Source organism: Giraffa tippelskirchi, chromosome 9 (genome assembly GCF_054371585.1).
Source record: "Giraffa tippelskirchi isolate mGirTip1 chromosome 9, T2T-mGirTip1v1.2.pri, whole genome shotgun sequence".
Taxonomy (NCBI): Eukaryota; Metazoa; Chordata; class Mammalia; order Artiodactyla; family Giraffidae; genus Giraffa; species Giraffa tippelskirchi.
The window spans coordinates 88,324,728-88,346,664 of NC_137283.1; the positions used below are offsets into that span (position 1 = coordinate 88,324,728).

The 21,937-nt window shown below is 39.8% G+C and overlaps 1 protein-coding gene across 2 annotated transcripts in view; it reads left to right on the forward strand.

The window, feature by feature from the left end:
• BCKDHB (branched chain keto acid dehydrogenase E1 subunit beta) overlaps positions 1-16,001 on the forward strand; it is a 265,276-nt gene extending 249,275 nt beyond the window's left edge. The window contains exons 10-11 of one of the 2 annotated variants that reach the window (XM_081530414.1): positions 4,335-4,481; positions 15,582-16,001. In XM_081530414.1, coding sequence (XP_081386540.1) covers positions 4,335-4,475 — 141 coding nt within the window. In that variant the 3' untranslated portion in view covers positions 4,476-4,481; positions 15,582-16,001. Of the gene's footprint in view, positions 1-4,334; positions 4,482-6,466; positions 6,747-15,581 lie in introns of those variants that run through there. The other variant, XM_081530413.1, reaches the window with a different exon arrangement.
• The last annotated feature ends 5,936 nt before the right edge of the window (positions 16,002-21,937 follow it).

A 21,937-nucleotide genomic window follows, 5' to 3' on the forward strand; every position in this document is an offset into this window, starting at 1 on the left:
TTATTTTGTTTTGGTACAGAAGATAGGCGGATAAAGAAATTCTCTTGCCTGCATCTACGACTTTCATAATTTGGAACTGTTATTTCACATTGTTTGCTTCCTTTTCTGATTATAACATGCATAGCAACCCAGGTGGCTAGTATATAAATAATTTGAGTTATGCTTTTTAAAATCATTTATGATAGCCTAGGAGTTTTCTGATACCCAGGACCATGTGTTTATTGCTCCGTGTATTACCTTCATGCTTATGCTTATGAGTGCTTTTAGCTTTTTCACATGTCTTAGTGTCTACCTTCCTTTTATGTATGAGAAAAGTTTCTTAGACTGAATTTAACCCTCTTAAGGCTCTGTTGTGAAACTTGAATCCCAGCCTGCCTCCCATTTTATTTATTTTCTTGTTATTGCTCTTCTCAGGAGTTGTGCCTCAAAATTTGCAGAATGAAGGTAGTCAGGTTCGAATCTTGTCTTGGCTCTGAATGTAGCTCTTCAACCTTGGGCAAGTTCCTTCACCTAGTTTACTCATCTGTGAAATGGAATATCATACCTACCTCATACGTTTGTTGAAATGTTTAAATGAGATAAAATAGAACTCATTTACCTCAGAAGTACTTATTACCATTGTTATGGTTAACGTATTTTGGAAAGAAAATTTTCATACTTACAGAAAGACATATTCAGAAGTAAATTCAAATACCACGTACTGGAGTTTCATGCAAGGGTCTTTTGAGAGAAATATCTGTTTTTCTCAAAGCATCTTGTGAAAGCACATTCCACAAGCACAGTATATGTAAGTGTTAACTACCTGATAGCTTTAGGGTTTACTTTCAATCCTTTTCACTGGATCCAAGGTGAAACTTTGGATCATGAATAGCTGGAGGAAAGTTTCTCTTGGCACCTGCCTGGGTTCTCTTCTGTTGCCCCTGGTTACCTGTTCCGCTGCGATCTGCTTTGGAACCTCACCATCCCATCTGTCATTGTTCCGCGTCAGTCGAGCCGGTCCACATACAGGCTCTCCACGAAGAGAGACCAGAAACTGGTACTTCTCATCTTCGCCCCAGTGATGGAAACTACCTGTAATCCTCTCGAGAACCCTGTGATTTAGGTAATTATTTATTCCTAATATTATGTGGATTACTATTTTGGAATCAAAAATCATTACAGTTTGAAAAGTATGAGTGTACTTATGGAAAAGAAGGATATGATGAATCTAAGTATCTTGAAAATTCAGAGCTTATGGTTGCTATAGTTATGGTATCATAATATATTTAATGAAGAGAGATATATTTTGTGCGGGATTAATCTGGCCCATTGATCTACAAATCTGCCAGTGAGTTTCAAATATTCTTTTTCTGTGTATGTGTGTACAGCGTCGATATGGAAAATTAACTGAGCTTGAAAAAGGATGCTCATTTTGATGGTTGACCAGAAAAACATATAGTCACATATAAATCATTTGTATGTGAACCAGTTTCAGTGGGAAGTAACTCTGTATAGCAGTTTGTCCCAAACATCTTATTTCCAGTCGCTTTAAAAGGAAGTTTTAACACAAGTCCATGGAAAAGATTTGCCTCTTTAATGTACTTTAGTTAGCAAAGCATTAAAATTTCATACTGTTTCATCAGTTAAGATATATCTTTATAAATGTGGCACTAATGGTAAAGAATCCCCTTGCCAATGCAGGAGATATGAGAGACTTGGATTTGACCCCTGGATCAGGGAGGATCCCCTGGAGGAGGGCATGGCAACCCACTCCAGTATTCTTGCCTGGAGACTCCCATGGACAGAGGAGCCTGGCAGGCTACAGTCCATAGGGTCACAAAGAGTTGGACATGACTGAAGTGAGTTACCACATACACACGCATCTTTATAAAACAGAATCATATATTCTTGAATTATCTTCTGTGATTTTTATAATATATCTTATATATTTATATATAGTACTTTATAATCATGTAGTTCTACATACCTAACAGTAATTCTTTCCAAATTAAGAAAATGCTATGTGTAAAATCACAAATTTGTGTAACATAAAATGGGAACTTTTATTCTCATAAAATGATTCTTCTTTTTACTCTTTTATATCAGTGCCAGTTAATTACAAAAGTAATCACTCAGTTGCTAAATTGTGTCCAACTCTTGGCAACCCTGTGGACTGTAGCCCTCCAGGCGCCTCTGTCCATGGGATTTCTCAGTCAAGAATACTGGAGTGGATTCCCATTTCCTTCTCCAGGGGATCTTCCTGACCCAGGGGTCAAACCTGTGTCTCCTGCTTGGCATGTGGATTCTTTACCACTGTGCCCCCTGGAAAGCCCACAAAAATAATGCTGTGTCATAAAAGCTTCAACAATGCGTATAATGTACACGTGGAGTCTGCTGTCCCCTCGTCGTCACTTCTAACCTCCAAGGGTGACTACTGTTGACAGTTCAAGAGCGACCTCACAGACCTTTTTCTATGCCCCTGAAAACATGTAGATGTATTGCTATAGAGTGATTCTTACATTCCTGCAGAATTAGAAGCATTGTTATTTGAAAAAAAAATTAGTTTGCTGATGTTGGTCATTCTGCTAAAAGGAGTGGTTTTCACAAACACTGGAACATCATTTTATCAGGAACTAGTCTGAAAGAATAATATTTTATAATAGGTGTAAAATCAAGGGTGTTTAAGTAAAATGTTTTGCCCTGGCTTTTCCGTATTTTTCCGTATCCATGGATAGTTTGTTTATGAAGAATGCAGTATTCAGGAGAGGTAGAAAAACAGCTCATGTCAACTAAAGTAATAAACTGAGTTAATCCCAAGTTGACAATTAAATCCCTTTAAAATCACTTATTTCAATCAGGAAGCAGTCTACCCAGTCTGTCATCTCTTTTGAGCTTATTAGCAGTGGAATTTCTTAGGTGACTCTTAACCCTATGCCTGAAACATTCTCAAGTTATTAATGAGGGTTTCCTGTTGCTGGAAAAGCAAACACTATTTGTTGTTTGATGTTTTTTAAAAATTTATTTTTATTTTTTTTTAACACCAAAAACATTTTGTATTGGGGTATAGCCGATTAACAAGTTGAGACAGTTCCAGGTGAACAGTGAAGGGACTCAGCCATACACATACGTGTATCCATTCTCCCCCAAACCCCCCTCCCATCTAGGCTGGCACATAACATTGAGCAGAGTTCCACGTGCTCTACAATAGGGGTTTGTTCCTTCTCCATTTTAAATATACCAGTGTGTACATGACTTTCCCAAAGTCCTTAAGTATTCTCTCTCCCCGGCAACCATGAGTTCGTTTTCTGTATGTGAGTCTCTTTCTATTTTGTAAGTAAGTTCATTTGTATCACTTCTTTTTAGATTCCACATATAAGGACTATCATATGATAGTGTTTGATGCTTTAAGTCGCAGTGGTTTTGGGGGGCAGGGGGAGTGTGTAAGTGAGCTGACTATTATATTCCCAGACTCTTTCTGCCTGGATGCCCTTGTCACTGGAAGAAATATATACAGAAGATAGGGACAGCGCATCAGCACTACTTCATTCAAAGCTTTCTGCTCAAATGAAAATGTAAAAATACAGTTAGTGAAATATGTAAGAAAATGTGGACCTTTTCAAAGCATTTGTGACACAAAGCAATGTAGAAAGTGGATACATAAAAACCAAAGGTTTGATTTCAAGTAATAGCTGTGAATGGTAATTTCATTTTCTTAAGAATAGTCTAAATCATGTATCTCTTTTTAGATTTTTTTAACTCTCTAAAAATTTTATTTTTAAATTTGAATTTGTCACTTGAATAACCTTTTTTTTTCTTGAAGATAGCTTTCTATAGGTTCCCTGTGGTTGAGATCTTGCGTTTTTTAAGTTAATTAATTTACTTTTTTATTGATGTACACTACCGTCCATAGGGTTGCAAAGAGTTGGACATGACTGAAGCAACTTAGCACACACACATACTTATGAAAGTAATACATGTTTATGGTATATAAAATTTGAAAAATGCAAGAAACAAGAGAAGACACATACCATCACTCATTTCAAGCTGCAAAATTTACTGTGAGCATTTGTCATGATTTTGTCATATATTACATTTATATTTGTAGAATGACCTGTTAGGTATAATCACATTTTGTCTTAAGCAACAGATATGTATGTAGGCATAAAATGCACATACATATGAAAACATATCTTCAGTGAAACTCAGATAAGGCTAAACATACTGTGTGTTACACTTGTTTTTTTTCACATTATAATATACATAATTATTTTAATGCCATTGTATTTGGAAGTGAAATGTTTCATTTCTGTGAATAAAAAGTTCTTGAAGTCAACCATCTGGATTCTTCTCTGCAGGAAGAGTGTTTCCTGAACCTGGAAGCTCCTATATCAAGGGTGTGTGGGTACGACACACCGTTCCCTCACATTTTTGAACCGTTCTACATACCAGACAAGTGGAAGTGCTATGATGCCCTTCGAAAAATGATCAACTATTGACCACAGGTGAGTCTGCCCTGTGTTTTAAGAAAGCTAGTGAGCGCCACTGACATTGATGTCTGGTTGACCAAGAAACAGCTGTCATCAGTGTGTGGTCTTTTCATAAATGGCAACTTCCAGAACAAAGTATGGATTTCAGGAAAAAAAAATTTTAACTTATGATAGTATGTTTATGTTTAATAGAAACATATCAAGCATATGCATTATCTGATTTCTAGAAAACAGATATATTCATATGTTACCATTGAATAATTATGGGATGAACGTGCCATCTGCCATGACTCTAAATACACCTTACCTCGTTTTTCTGACTTTTACCATCATTTCTGTATATTTTTATCAACAATTTAAACCATTTGTGAATAGAGGTAATTTCTGTTATATAAAGATAACTTTAAGCACTATTCATTTGAACTCTAGCTGTTTAAACTATATGGTGTGATCCGTAGCGTTATGAAATTTGCCTTTATATTATCTTGAAAGATAGGTTTGTTGAGCAGGAAACCTATTTATTATGTATAAGGGAAACTGTTACTTAAAAAAAAAAAGAGAGAAAAATCCAATACCACTACCATCTCCAGAACCTTTCTTGGCTAGTGAATGTTTTAAAATGGGGGATAATGCACGATATTTATTCATTGTGATTTTCTAGGTCATGCTTTTCTGTCCCTCCAGCAGTGTTATTCTAGCAAAAAATGAAAAACCATTAAGTTAGTTTTCAGGGTTTTAATATAGAAGGTGCTATCGATGATACACTGATTTATTTTATCTCTAACATTTTTGAAATGGTTCAAAATGTGTAGCTAGGGATTAAATGCTTTACATTTTAATATCTGCTGCTGCTGCTGCTGCTGCTGCTGCTAAGTCGCTTCAGTCGTGTCCGACTCTGTGCGACCCCATAGACGGCAGCCCACCAGGCTCTGCCGTCCCTGGGATTCTCCAGGCAAGAACACTGGAGTGGGTTGCCATTTCCTTCTCCAATGCATGAAAGTGAAAAGTGAAAGTGAAGTCGCTCAGTCGTGTCCGACTCTTAGCGACCGCATGGACTGCAGCCTACCAGGCTCCTCCGTCCATGGGATTTTCCAGGCAAGAGTACTGGAGTGGGTTGCCATTGCCTTCTCTGTTTTAATATCTAGGTTGTCCAAATAATAATATTATTCATACATTTTGAAGAGCCACGATCTTTGAAAGGAAAAGTGAGTATGGGCTTCATATAATAAAGCCCATATGTTTTAAAGATTAGAAAATACTATGATTCTTAAATTCTGTGTGTGGGTAGTAAATCAACTCACCTCATACCAGAGAAAGAGATACCTTTACATTTGGGCATATAGAGAAAATAAGGCCTTCTCTGCCACTGGGATGCCCACCTTTTTTTGTAGTTCTATTCTGAGGATCCTGGAGAAGGGAATGGCTATCCGCTCCAGTGTTCTTGCCTGGAGAATCCCATGGACAGAGGAGCCCGGCGGGCTACAGTCCATGGGGTCACAAAGAGTCGGACACAGCTAAGCAACTAACACATTCTGAGGATATTGTCATAGGTGTTAGCAGGGTGATTAGTTTCCATGCCCCAGAATTCTCTCAGACATGCAGAGGTAGGCGCTGTATTTCTGATGTCCTCTTAACGTCTGTGAGCACACCTGACATCAACAGTCTCACTTAGGTCTGGTTGGAGGACTTCCTCACTTTTATGTACATCTTGTTCCTTCTGTGGACCATCCATTACGGACAGTCCAGGTAATAATGTGCAGCTCTGTGCCTTGTTGCTATTTTTAAAGTAGTATTTAGGTGCTGATTTTAAATTTGAGTATGTGTTTCTTTTTAAACCTAAAAAATAAAAAGTTTAGACCTTTCATGAAATTATGATAAGACTGCTCCTCTATGCTAAAAGTTAAAAGTGGCCTTTAAGAAAGTAGTCATGTAATTGAGAAAATCTGTGTTTAATTCACGGTGGCCAGAATGTCTATAATTGTTATTAATTTCTTTTGCAGAAAAACTGGAAGATTATGACTAGATATGGAAATATTTTTCTGAATTTTTTATATTCCCTCTTATTGAAAATAGAGTTTTTATGAAATGAACCGACTTGGATATTGGCTGAAAAATCATGAATTAATTATTGTATTCACACATATGAATTGATCATTTCCATTGAGTGTTTCAGATTCATTTTTGAAAACAGTCTCCATGGTAGGCTTATAAATTTCATTCAATTATGCCTGTAAATACTGGATGTGGAACACTATTCAATAAAGCAAAAATCAGATTGTCTTCAGCTTGCATCTTTTTTTTCCATTTAGTTAAAAGAACTTTTGTGGAAGAGCGAAAGTGTCCTATAACTTGTTAATTAAATCTGAATGAAAGTGAAATGTTCAGAAATGTTGATTTTTCAACTTTACTGTATTTGCTTTCGTTCTTTATGGCTAAGATGGTTGTATGTTGGTGAAACTTCTGGAATGTTTTTCTTTTTCTTCCGTCTCATTCCAACTAGGTGGTGTAGTAAGGGGAACTCACTTTTTTTCCTGCGCGTAGCAGGGCAGGATCGTCCTTGCTGCCTCGCTTCCTTTTTTGGGAGGTGAACATCCTCAGCCTGTCTTTTGTTACAAAATCACCAAGCTTTTGTTTTCTTTTGGTTTTGGCCCTGATGTTGCAAAGCAAATATTTTTTTCCATGTCCTTTATATTATGATGCAGCTAAAAAGAAAAACAACATGAACAGCTACGAAAGGAGGAAGCCTCCTTGTTGAGAGCTTTCTCAGGGCCCCTTGTTTCCGTCTGTATCTTTCCTGCCCTTCACCATAGTTCAGAGGGGCCTCACAACAGCTTCAGGGACCTCTTTGCAGAGCCCTCACCCCCAGCCCTGTCCCCAGAGGGCCTGCCTTCCCCCCGTTTACCCCAAAGGAGCTGCTCCTCACCAGATCCAGTGGAAAGATCCCTGCCTTCCTCCTCCAAAAAGCAGAGAAATAGCATCATATAGTGTTTTCCCTACTCTGTGAACACTGGAAAAAAAATGGACTTTTTTTTTTATGACTGCAAATGTATATGTTACTTTAAAACTGCAATTTAAAAATTGTGTTCTGTTCATTTTTATCAAATATTTGGAGGAGGATATGGAAAGTGACATTTGCAGACTGCCAGAAACTTGGAGGAAAGTAAAGGCACGTTGGAACAGATTCTAGAGAGCAGGGGCTAAAATAAAGAAGCAAAGCATTTGTTTGGGGTGAAAATAAGGCCCTGTCCTTGGTTTGAAAATAGAAACACCTGTACGGTATAAGGCCGGAAAAGATGTACTTGTCAGTGAGAAGTTTGGAAGATTTAGGGAATCCATTTTACTTACGGTTCAGGACGTTCTGAGTTGAGGGCACCCAAACTCAGTATGGACCTTGGCTTTGTCCTTCACTCTCCACTGAGTCTCCAAGCTTCTTTGCAGGGAGCTCTGTGCTCACATGGCCGAACAGAGAATCCAGCGGAACAGAGAATGTGAGCTGGTCATCCATGTCTTGGCTGATAATAGTTTTTTTTTAGAACATCTTTTAGTTACACTTATTCTTTTAGTTGATATTATTTATGATTTCAATTGAAGCTACTTGTTTTATTGCCATTGGTATCCTTTTTAATACTATTTTTAAAAATCATTTGTTATTGTAAGAATTTTCCCTTAGCTATTTTAATATTATTTTCTTTGACTCTGCTTCCCTCCTCCGGTTAGCCCTGCAGTGCCCACCAGTAAATGACCCCTTCCCTCCAAAATAAACAGCGTACAGTTCATGTTAAACTCAGTCTATGGCACGTGGTGTACATGTACATCTACATAATTGTCTTAAATACACTTTTTTTTTTAACATGAAACAAATTGTTCCATATTGTAAAAATAAGAAAAAAGAAATGAGAAGACACTAAAAAGATGTTAAAGGAATTCCAGACTCCACACTACTGCCAGCTTCAGGATAAAGTCTGCTCTGTGTAACAACATGAATGTACAGTCAATGTAATCTTCTATAGTTCCAATTATCCAGTTCCTTCACGGCTTCCCTGGTGACTCAGTGGTAAAAGAACCTGCCTGCAGTGCGAGAGACCTGGGTTCGATCCATGGGTCAGGAAGATCCCCTGGAGAAGGAAATGGCTACCTAGGCCAGTATTCTTGCCTGGCGAATCCCCATGGATAGAGGAGCCTGGTAGGCTACCGTCCATGAGGTCTCAGAGTTGGACACGACTGAGCAACTAACACTTAAGGGAAAAAAAAATACCACATTCATGTTCTATACAATCGATAGATTCATCCAAGCTAAATAAACATTAGGGGGAGAAAATGAGGCATAGGAGCAAGACAATGACCTCATTTCAGTGTCTAAAATTAAAGTCACGGAAGCTAAAATCTCTTGTGTGATCCTGAGGAGATGTCCCAGGGGGCATCCACACTCAGTCTCGTGAAGCCTCCTTGCCGTCAGCCTGCCCGTGTTGGGCTCGTGTGGCTTCTGGCTGCTTGGCCTCCCCGCCCCCACTTCTAGTAACAGCACTGCTGTTTGTTTAGAGAACTCCCTCTCCCAATGCATGTGGCTCTGGGGGGGCTGCCAATCCCAGGGCATCCAGACCAGCCACAGAGATGGCCCTGGCCCAGGCTCGCTGGGTCCCACAGAACAGAAAGTCGGGTTACTCATGCAAAAGCACAGCTTAATGAGTCTCAGCCCAGCCTTGTCAGTGGCACTAAATTCTAAGTTCTCCCACTTTAACCTGTTCCTTGTACACCAGGGATAGAACCGATGAGTGTACACTAGGTAGGCACACAGCCCCTGCCTTAGCAGAGATGCTTGGCTGAGACGGTGAGGAACATGACCTCAAAGCATCAAACTGGAACTTCAGAGAAACGTGAGGTTTGGAGACTCTGATATGTTTTCTTAGGCCATTGAACTCAGAAAGAAATAGGAAACATTCATATTGGGGCAAAAATTTGGAAACCCGACACCTGTCGTGAAAGTGAGTCACTCAGTCCTGTCCAACTCTTTGTGACCCCGTAGTCTATACAGTCCATGGGGTTCTCCAGGCCAGAATACTGGAGTGGGTAGCTGTTCGCTTCTGCAGGTGATCTTCCCAACCCAGGGATCGAACCTAGGTCTTCTGCATTGCAGACGGATTCTTTTACCAGCTGAGCCATCAGGGAAGCCACCTGATGCCTCCCTGAATGTGGTAATTAAAGATATTTGCCAGGATAATGAAAAATAAAATTAGGACAAGAATGAGGAAGTCACAGGTGGAAAAGACTAGAAGTGAAAATGGAACAAACTAGATGAAAAGATATACATCAATAATTGTCATAAGTACACCATTTTTTTTTTCATGGCCAAGCCACATGACTTGTGGGATTTTTGTTTCCCAGTCAGGGATTGAACAGGGGCCCTTAGCAGTGAGATTGCAGAGCTTAACCACTGGACTTCCAGGAAATTCCCATAAAATTCCCATAAACGCACTTTTTATGGGTAACAAACGTCCTATATTTGACAAAAGGAATATGTCACAGTGAAAATATAACAGTTAAAATTCTTTACATTCTAAATGCATACTATTAAAATAGCTAATAAATGCAAAAGCTGTGAACAGAACGATTGTAGAAGGCTTTTAATTTGATAGGTGAGGTAGACAAGAAGAAATAATAGGGTTAAGTCAATAGAAATATATTTTAAACGTTGTATCTTCATAAACAGAGAATATGTTGCTTTTTAGCCTATGCATAGCAGTTTAAAAAATTGACCATATACTGTATTAAGGCACAAAGAAAAATAAAAGTAAGCTCCTCAAAAAAAAAAGAAAAAAAGATTCAAAGGTACCACATCCCACTGAGAAATAAGAAAGCACCTAGCCAAGTAACTGTGGAACCAAGAAGGAAAATAATTACAGCATAATTAGAATGTAAGATCACTGATGTGTTTCAGCCAAAATTTCACTCAGTGGTAAATTCATACACTTTAAATCTTCAAAAAAAATAACTGAAAATACAGGGATGCAGAATAAAGACGCACAAGAAGAATGAAAAGAATAATAAAGTTATAAGCAGAACATTACAAATGAGAAAAATAAAACCATAAAAGTTTTTGTTTTGGCAAAAATGAAAGTTTTCTTTCATTTTATAATGTCTATTTTCTGCAAAGATGGAAGTTTTTATGTGTTCACTGGTGGCACTAGTGGTAAAGAACCTGCCTACCAATGCAGGAGCCACAAGAAACATGGGTTTGATCCCTGGGTCGGGAAGATCCCCTAGAGGAGGGCATGGCAACCCACTCCAGTATTCTTGCCTGGAGAATCCCATGGGCAAAGGAGCTGGGTGGGCTACAGTCCATAGGGCTGCAAAGAGTCAGATATTACTGAAGCAACTGAACATGCATGCATGCACGAATTGAAAGCAAATAAAGGCTACAATAATAACTGTTCCTATAGCAGTTAATAATTCCCAGCGTCCTTTGTTTGAGGAGAGGAAAAAATTTGGCCATACCTAATTGTTTATCCAACATATTGATAAGCAAAGATCTTTGTTATTACAATATTTTATTCCATCATTTTAATAAAATAATTATTAAGGTCTTGTTTTCCTAAGTCCTTCAGTTTCTTGCTGCAGCCTACTTGGCTACTATAAATATTATGTTAACTATGAATTTTGATAAGATACAGTGATTATTGTCGAAGAACTTTTGATCAGTCATTCTAAGAAAGAACTGGAAAATCTTATTCAAGTCAAATTTGAGGATTATAAACCAGGAAGAGCATATCAGAAATCTCTGAGAACTGTTGTGGGGGTGCTTCCCTGGTGATTCAGATGGTAAAGAATCTGCCTGCAATGCAGGAGGCCTGGGTTCGATCCCTGGGTCGGGAAGATTCCCGGAAAAGGGAATGGCAACTCACTCCAATATTCTTGCATGGAAAATCCCATGGGCAGAAGAGACTGGCGGGCTCCAGTCCATGGGGTCAAAAAGAGTCTTAATTGTTCTGCCCATTAGAAGTCAAAGCACAGTTGTATCAGTGTTTTGAGGCAGAGGGCTGTACATTAAATGATGTATTGTTGAAAGATACACAATTCAGATCTAAGTGTCATTATTGCCCCTTACAATAGCAAGAAGGAATGCTGTCTTTAAGACATTGTCTTAAGGACTTCACTAGTGGTCCAGTGGTTAAGAACCTGCCTTGCAGTGCAGGGGATGGGGATTCCATCCTTGGTTGGGAAAGTAAGGTCCTAGAAGCCGCAGAGCTATTGAGCCCCATGTGCACCACACGTGGAGAGTCTGCGCACCGCAATAAAGATCCTGAGTGCCGCAGTTAAGATCTGATGCAGCCAAATAAGTAATTTTTTTTGAATAAAGTTGTCTTGTTGATGCTAGGAGAATTTTGCTCGTTATGGTTGAGCAACATTTCTCCCGATGGGAGAGGTTTGATCAATTCAAAACGCAGATTAACAATGCACAGTGGAGGGAGAAAGGTCAAAAGGCAGAGAACATTTTTATGTTTAAATTTTTCTTGTCTTGCCATACAATATGAATTTTATCTCATGTTATAAAGAATTTGAATAATTCTTGAAAAAAATTTTTTGATCGTTTGGAACATCTACCTAATTATTATCCTGGGGGGTTTTCCCCTTGCATTCCCAATTTTTAAAAATTGAAGTATAGTTGATTTACAGTGTTGTATTAATTTCTTCTGTAGAGCAAAGTGATTCAGTTATGTGTGTATGTGTGTGCGCACGTGCATGCTAAGTTGCTTTAGTCGTGTCTGACTCTTTGTGACCCCATGGACTATAGTCCACTATGCTCCTCTGTCCATGGGATTCTCCAGGCAAAGATACTGAAGTGGGTTGCCATTTCCTCCTCCTATATATATATATATATATATATATATATATATATATATACATTTTAATATATACATTCTTTTTTAATATTCTTTTTCATTGTGGTTTCTCATAAGATATTGAATACAGTTCCCTGTGCTATGTACAGTAGGCCTTTGTTATTTATCCATTCTAGATGGAAAAGCTTACATCTGCGAACCCCAACCCCACTTCACCGCTCCTCCAACAGCCTCCCCAGTGGCAAACACAAGCCTGTCCTCTCTGATCATGAGTCTGTTTCTGTTTTGTAGATAGGTTCATTTGTGCCATATTTTAGATTCCACACGTTTTACTGGTTCCACAAGGGAGCTTTGGTCTATTTATTACAATTATGCAACGCCTGGAGTAGTCCTGGTCTACAGAGCCTCTCAATGTGCTGCTGAGCAAACCAATGAAAAGAAATGCGGTCCTATACCTGAATCAGACCCATACCTGAAAAGCACTTAGGTGGAACTCTCTTTGAGGAGGATAGACATTTAAAGTAATATATTGATAGTGTTTGATGTTTTATACCAGCTGATATTCCAGACCATCAGAGACATAGGGTTACGTTTCATTTCTTAAGGCATTTCAGGATTAGAAGCTTTCTTTTATGTAGGGCTAGACCTCAAAAGTCCCCAAGAGATGAGCATTGTTTCTATATTTTAGGTCCATTTCTTCAGCTAGATTTCAAAACCGTGCGTTTTTTTTAAGGGGCTCTAAGATAATATTGTATATTAAAATGTATCTGTGAATGGACAAACCAGAATAGAATGCTCATTCAAAACTGTTCATTTGAGTGTGATGAGATTTTATACATCTCCATTCTTGTGGTCACAAATGGAGAAACAGCCTGGTTCAGAGTTATTGTCTCAATGGCCCCATCTGTGCTTTTCCTCTTTCTGGTTGGTCTGCAGATTCAGGACTGGGTCAAGGGTAGGACACCATATCCTTCGCCACAATGACTGGTGGAGGAATATGACCCAAACCAACCAATCCAAGCCCTTTTCAGGGTTTTTCAAACAAGCAAACAGATCTGGGACGATATTATTCTGGAAGCACCTACTGCTGCCTTCCTTGTGCAGGAAAGCCATCTTTACCAGAGAAAGAAAGGAACCAATGTACCAAGCAAAGGTGCTATTCAAGATGGAGTCAGTCATGCCCACAGCTGATCAGCCAGCTCCAGTGTTGCCATGCACAGCCTCAACTCCCTTCCACTCTGTGAGGAACCACCCCAGGATCCTTCCACTTACTTTGTTCTACCTTCTCGTTGTGTTGCTTGCAAGTAGAAACATCCTAATTCAGTCGTTCTAATGCTTTGGAATACATTCTGTTTGAAAGAAGAACGTCCACATGTTTTTAATACAATATACTTGGGGAAAACCCTCCACCCTTGGGACTAGTCTGCGTATCATGCTTGATTTTTTTTCTTATCTACGACATGCAAACTAGATGCAGATATTGTTGTGTTAATATCAAATATCTTAGCCATAAAACAAATGAATTCAGGCTTCCAGCTCGAAAGTTGAACACTGGTTACCTTCCCTTAGGCCAAGAAAACCAGCAGTTCCAGAGCATCTGTCTTTGGGAAGCCTTACTTTTTGGAGGCTTATTCATATAAAATTCTTTACTGAAGTCATGAGACCTTAGAACTGTTTTTAAATGTATCCAGATAGCCCCAAACAGCCCTTGAGAGTTTTCTTTTTCAAAGAAGTTTAATATGCCTGTGGTTATTCTAATAGCAAATGTTTGTCTGAGAATACTTTATCTAAATTCCCCATATTTTCCTCCTCCCATTGAATCATGTGTTTACTTTCACCCTATTTCATCTTTTATGTGAAATATTTCAAGGCGGTCAGAGAATATACATATAGTCACTGTTCGTGTACCTTTCACCAAAAGTAAAGATTACAAGTACTATTCATCTTCCCTAAGACTACCCTAACCAGAGGAAAAATTAACATTAATAGCAGCAGTGGATTTCTTTTTTATTTTTTTAATTCTATTCCAACTGCTAGACAGCCTCCTAAGGGTTTCCCTAATTATTCGGGGGAATTGCTGGAGGGTTGCTTGAACCACCCTGTGGTGTCCACAGTTCTCTGGCTCCAGGTCTCTGATGAGGTGTCTGTGGCCAGCAGCTACGGAAGGCATGGAGGGCTGTTGCTGTGACAGGGGCCACCTGCAGCTGACACTCCCTCCCCTGAAACCCTCAGACCCCCCCTCCCCCAGGGACGAGGTGTAGGTGTGGGTGCTAAGAATGCTGTTCATCTTTGGGCCCCTAGAAGAGATGGTGCTCTGTGTTCTTCCCGGAAGCAGGAAAATCTCTTATCTCCCATTGAGATACATGGATCCCAAAAGAGTGCGGCCGTGTGCCCCCAACATCTCATGGATATTCGGTGAAACAGGCCGTGTGCTGTTCACCAACTGTTGTACTTGGAAGCTCTGTCCCTCTCTGGAGCCCAAGCATTATTAGTCCATTCTGGGTTCCCCAGCTCCTTCTTCTTTGAAACCAGGCTCCTCTGCAGGGCTCCTCTTTTCTCTTGTACAAGGAAACCATCAGCCAACTTGCCCTCCTATCCTACAGACCCATCAAAGTCAGGGCAGTGTACTTTAGTCCTAACTTGGTTTACACTTCAAGGAAGGATCTCATGTCTGTTAGATTCATTTGATCTTATTATGTGCATAGTAACCATTTTCATAGAGATTATGAGAAAAATTGCTTGGAAAATGGAATAACAGTGGTTTGTGATTCATGGTATATCTATATGATTAGGTACAATATAGAATTTGCAAGTAATGTGTATGAAAATTATGTAGCAACATGGAAGCATGCTCAATATATACTTTTAAGTGGAAAAATCAGGATGCAGAATTATGTGTTTAATATAATTACAACCATTATTTCTTATGATTATTACCATTATTACTTATGATTTTTCTTGTGTAGGAAATAGTTAGAGACTATAACAGCAGTGTTAGAATGAGGGCCATGAGTTATACCATAATAAAAAGGTATTTTTTTAGCATGTTGATTATGCAAAGTAATAAAAGTACTGAATACATACTTTACTAAACTGTTAGCAAGTATTAAACATACTTGTGTGTGTTTAATTGCTCAGGATATATGAGTTGTTGCTTTTTTATGAGTTTTATTGTGTTCTCTGAATTGTATTGTTTCCTCTGGTTTCCATTCTTCTACTTTTTTGGGTTTCTCTCTTTTGTCTTATGTATGGTGATTACCGGTTGATATTTCTTAAGACTGAGCATCCGAAGTCAACTTGGATTGTAATGGATACCTGAAATGGAATATTATTCAACCATAAAAATGAATGAAATTCTGATACACATGACAACAGGGGTGAACTTTCAAAACGTGCTGAATAAGAGACTGTGGACACAAACGGTGATGTGTGATTTCATTTATATGAAGGACCCAGAATAATTAAGCTCATGGAGATGGAGTGGAGGTCAGTGGTTGCCAGGGGCTGGGGGAAGGAGTGAATGGGAAGAAAGTGCTTAATGAGTACAGGCAAGGGGGCTTACTTTGGAGCGATAAACATGTTGTGGGATTAAGTAGAAGAAGAGGGTTTGTGCTAACTGCCACCAGATTGTTTATTTTGATGCAATTCATTTTGTTATGTGACTGTCACATCAATAAATTACTTTTTTAAAGCTAAAGGGAGAGTTGTGGATGTGTGTGTCGCAAGATGAGCAGTGGCTTTCATTTCCAGATGTCCAATACTTTGGCCATCTGATGCAAAGAGCCGACTCACTGGGAAAGACCCTGATGCTGGGAAAGACTGAAGGCAGGAGGAGAAGGGGACAACAGAGGACAAGATGGTTGGATGGCATTACGGACTCAATGGACATGAGTTTGAGCAAGCTCTAGGAGTTGGTGATGGACAAGGAAGCCTGGCGTGCTGCAGTCCATGGGGTCACAAAGAGACAGACACGACTTAGTGACTGAACAACAACAACAAAAGCAGATAGTCCCCCACTTTGAGAGCACCCCAACATTGTTGGCACAGGAAAGGGTGTCCTCTGGAGCTTTTTCCCAGAAAATATGTCCTAATCTCCTGCCTAAAAGGTGACAGCCTAGTTCATTAAGCACCACTTGGACGTGGGGTCTGGATGTCACACTCAATTCCATGTTTTCTATCTTGGGCATCATTCCATTCTTCCTCTGCACCACTTTTTCCTGATCCCAAAGGCTGTGTCTCTCAACCTGTCCACAGGATAACCCCCTGGTTTCCACAGGGCAGGCAGACACCCAGTTCTCTTTGTAGGGGTGAAGGAAGGGAATGCCTCCAGGTTCTTCCCTGGCCTCACCCCTGCTGTGGACCATACCAAGACCCTCCAGGGTCAGCCTCTTTCGGTGACTGGTCCTGCTCTCCATTGTCTTTCCGATTCTGGGTTGGGGCTTCCTTAGTTGCTCAGTCATGTCCAACTCTTTGCAACCCCATGGACTATATAGTCCATGGAATTCTCCAGGCCAGAATACTGGAGTGGGTAGCCGTTCCCTTCTCCATGGGATCTTCCCAGCCCAGGCATTGAACCCAGGTCTCCCACATTGAGGTGGATTCTTTACCAGCTGAGCCAACAGGGAAGCCCGAGAATACTGGAGTGGGTAACCTATCCCTTCTCCAGTGGATCTTCCTGACTCAGGAATCGAACCGGGGTCTCCTGCATTGCAGGCAGCTTCTTTGCCAGCTGAGCTACCAGGGAAGCCCTTCTTGGTTGCAACACCTCTTATTTCATTCTTCTGACCTTACACTCATCTCCCCTCTCCTGTTTTCTTTGTCCTTGGGGCTTATACTTTTTAAAAACATTTTCTTCATTATCATGTTAATGCACTCTCAGGAAGGAGAGGTGAAAACCCTGTTTGTTGTTCAATAAGCTGGTTTAACTCATACCATTTTTTTTTTTTTTTTGGCAAAACTTTTCAGGGGAAATTTTACCTGAGAATGGAAAGAATGGTCAGCTCTGAAAGAGACTGGGTTCTCAGCGAAGTTAATGATTTGCTGATCTTTTCTTACGCCGGTTGTTTTTACTGTTAAAGTGGTCATGGAAGGTGGTCAGAAGTGGCAGGATATGGAAAGGCGCCACGTTTATTAAATGCCACTTTTGTGCCAAGAGAACAGCATGGTACCTCCTCAGGCTTCCGGTGAAAATTACTGAGATTAAACTAATGTTTCCCTGTCTTGAGTGATTGTTCCTGCAAAGTACCAATTCTCATAACTCTCTTTGATGTAGGTGAAAATTAAATAAGGGAGTGTCTCCCGAGGCCCAGAATCTCAGCCCCTGCCTCCAGGACAGGCGTCTCTCATGCCATTGCCATTGATCTGTTTACGCCTTTGACCCTCCCAGCCTCCAGCAGGAAGAAATCCTGCCTCAGTTATCACCATGCACAAAGCAGCCCAGTGAATAATTGTTCGATACACATGGCACTCCTGCTATAGGAGCAACTTAAATGGAAGAAAATAAGTTGGTAAATGTAACATGGTCTTAGAACTTCTTATCAACTGTGACGAACACTAAAAGCTGTGTGTTCACAGGTCACTATCAAGTGGCCCTAGTTTTACTCTTGAGAAATCCATGATACATGCATGTTTCACTGCAGGGACTGGAGATCTACTCATTAATTTATGCAAAGGAGAATATGTACTGAGGAATCTAATTGCAGGAAGAACTCTAGGACTTAGAAAAATTAGAAAATCACACACGTTTTTAAAATAATTCCCATCCTTTCTATCTTTCCCTGGAAACTTGGGGTATCTCCCCTCTGCTACTTGCCAGTTTCATTGTTGTTTTTCTTTCTTTGTTGACCTCCTCAATTCACTCAGCACCTTATGCTTGGCTGCCTTAAAATGGCAGCCTCTACCTGGCTTTCTAGCTTGGTTGCACATAATTAATGCACTTGATATTTGTTCATTTTAATTCCAGGTTCCCAGGAGTAGAAATAATTGCGCCAATTGGGGCCAGCTGTCTTCTCCGCGGTGGGGACGGGTGTGCCGGCATAGGGAGGCCGGGGAAAGATGGCGGGGGAAAGATGGCCGGGGAAAGATGGCGTCTCCATGAGAGTGTCCTTGACCGGCCCCTCTCTCCCCGAAGGAGAAGATTGTTATTGTTGTCATTGTTCCTGTTTCTTCATAAGTATTTTATCCAGAACTTGGTGAATAAAGGTTAGGTGAAAGGTGAATGACAAGGTCTCCTTTAGAGGAGCCCCTGAGGGGTGGGGGTAGGGGTGGGGTGGGGGTTCTTTCAAGCCCTATCTGGTGCTGTTTAGTGAGTGAAAGTCGCTCAGTCGTGTCCGACTCTTTGTGACCCCATGGACTATATAGTCCATGGAATTCTCTAGGCCAGAATACTGGAATGGGTAGCCTTTTCCTTCTCCAGGGGATCTTCCCAACCCAGGGATCAAACCCACGTCTCCCACATTGCAGGCGGATTCTTTACCAGCTGAGCCACCAGGGAAGCCCCTGGTGCTGCTTGTACTGTGGTCAAATAGGAGCACAGACCCCACAAGAAACAGTGCTTGTTCTCTGCTTCAGCTAGATTTCTGAAAGGGTCATTCAGATTCTAGCAGCTAGTAAGAATTGGCAACTAAACTTTAGGAAAGTGGAGCCTCTGTTACACCAAGCTTTGGGAGTCTCACAGGGACAGAGAGATTAACAAGTTTCCGACTCTGTGACTCTCTAAATGTCGTCTTGGCACACAGAGGTCACATGTTGTAGATATTTTTAGAAAATTTGAACCATTTTAAAATTGAAATTAATTTTACAATGTTGTGTTAGTTTTCAGGTGTACAGCAAAGTGATTCCATTTTTTAATATATATACATATTCTTTTTCAGATTCTTTTCCATTATAGGTTATTAAAAGCTCTTGAGTAGAGTTCCCTGTGCTTTACAGTCCTTGTTGTTTATCTATTTTATATATATGTACAAATTAATCCCAAACTTCTAATTTAACCCTCCTCTACCATCCCCTTTGGTTAACCATAAGTTTGTTTTCTGTGTCTGTGAGTCTACTTCTATTTTGTAAATAAGTTCATTTATTTCATTTTTTAAGATTCCACATATAAGTGATATTTGTCTTTGTCTGACTTACTTCACTTACTATGATAATCTCTAGGTCCATCTATGTTGCTGTAAATGACATTATTTCATTCTTTTTATGACTGACTAATATTCTATTGTGTATAAAAATAAACCACATCCTCTCTATCCCTTCATCTCTCAGTGGACATTGAGGTTACTTTCATGTCTTGACTATGGTAAATGGTGCTGCTATGAACATTGTGTACATGTATCTTTTTAAATTAGTTTTCTCTGCCTGTATACCCAAAAGTGAGATTGCTGCATGATATGGCAATTTTATTTTTATTTTTTAAAAGAGACTCCATATTGTTCTCCATAGTGGCCGCACCAATTTACATTTTCACTGACAGTATAGGAGGGTTCTGTTTCATCCAACCCTCTCCATAATTTATTATTTGTGGGCTTTTTGATGATGGCCTGTCTGATTGGTGTGAGGTGCACACACTATAGATTGGAAGAGGGACTAGAATAGGAGGTAGATTCTGAGAGAGAATCAGGCACCTGGCATGTTGGTGAGCTGGAGAGCTGGTCCAAGGAGGAAAGGTCACCTTTTGTAAAGAAACAGTGGTCCTGAATATTGCATAATTAAAAGAATGTACAATGTGAAGAATATAGTCAATAGCTATGTAATATCTTTGTGTGGTGACATATAAAAAAAGTGATTATTTATCATATCATTGCTTAGATTGTACTAACTGTGTGCTAGGACGTCTCTGAACAATGATGATTTATTGCGAGGATAGGCATGACTGAAACAGGAAGCCTGTCTGGGCTCTGAAGCAGCACTAGGAAACTGACTTCCTAGTTATTCTTTGTGAGGGTCAGCTAAATTCTTCCTTTCATGCTCCCTTATTTCCTCTCTTACTTTCAGTCCTTCAGATCAGGGGAATCTGATTTCATTTTGACTCAAACTGAAATCTTGAGCCCCCCATTCTTCCTGGCTATAGCCAGGATCGAAGTGGTTTTATAGAAGGTACATCAATGCTTTCCTCCAAAAGGAATCATAAGAGGTCAGGGTATGTGATAGGCGTGATAGTGCTTAATGAGTTCCCTGTGTAATCAAAGGTTGATATCATTGATTTTTCAGTCCTTCAACCAGCCAGTAAGCCTCCCACAGTCCCTCTCCTGGGGCTAGAATAGCACAGATTGCTATTGTAAATTCTCTGGGGATAAGGACAATGGAAGACTGTCATAGGACCTGCCAAGTCTTGTATGGTGGGGACATGATCTCTCGGGATGCTCTTCTAGAGGACAAAACTTTAGTAGACAGTGCAACCCAAAGGTGGTGCCAGTGGTAAAAAACCCGCCTGCAGAGGCAGGAAACAGAAGTGGGTTCCATCCCTGAGTGGGGAAGATCCCCTGAAGGAGGGCATGGCAACCCACTCCAATATTCTTGCCTGGAGAATCCCATGAACAGAGGAATCTGGCAGGCTGCAGTCAATGGGGTCACAAAGAGTTGGACATGACTGAAGTGACTTAGCATGAACGTACAGTAGGAGAGAGCAGGTAGGTAGGATCACGTGCGAAACTTGATGTGAAAATAAGGAGATCAAGTTGGCCTCACAGTGTTAAATGACACTTTTCTCAAAAAAAAAAAAAAAGAGCCTGAAACTTTCCGAAATTGCAGTCTGCTTTAATTTTAAACTTAATAAATGTTGTTAACTTTCTCACTTGAAACGAAAGTTGCATTAACCAAAGATGTGCCTTTAGATGTAAGTTTAAATAAAGCACCTCTAAAGAAGACTACAATTCTATGTAATTTTACATAATTAACTGTAGCTATTTTGTCATACTACAATTTTCCGCTTTGCTCCTTGTGTCTACAATTTTGATGTTCGTCATGGATTTGGATGGTTTATTTCAGTGCAAGCTTACCCACATTTGTAGGGTGCAGATGGTAATTACTCTCTACCCAAAACCAGACAAGATGCCCCAAGTTTTCAGTTTGATGACACTTGGAAAATTTTTAGCAAAGAAAATAATGACTGCTCTTCAAATCTGAGCACAAACATGAAGGCAAAATTTGTTTCAAAAGGTTACTTTTATTTCAGCCTCTATTCTGCTTTTCCCACTTCTCTGGCTTTTCATTGGTGAGACATGATTGAGCATATTGACATGAGCCTTTCTCAAAAGGCTGAGACTACTATACCATGTCAAGGGCTAATATGGTTTTGATTACCAGAAATTATGTTTTCAAGAGCCTATCTTCGGGAAACATTTATTTTCTTGTCTCTTCAAATAAAAGATCATGCCGAATGTGAAATTCTAAAGTCCTCAGTCTTGGATGCAATTTTTTTCTCATTTTCTTTCTGTTACACATGAAAATTAATATTTTGAATTTTCTGTGCTTTGGGTATAGAATATTCTTCATGGACTAATCTCCGTGAAGTTAGAAAAGCTGACATCATTCTCTGAGCGTTGTTGTACAAACTGTATTATTGCAAGCCTAGCACAGGGCTGTGGCCAAGGAGATTGCAAAAGAAATGTATGGTCAAGTCCATGCCTTCCAGAACAT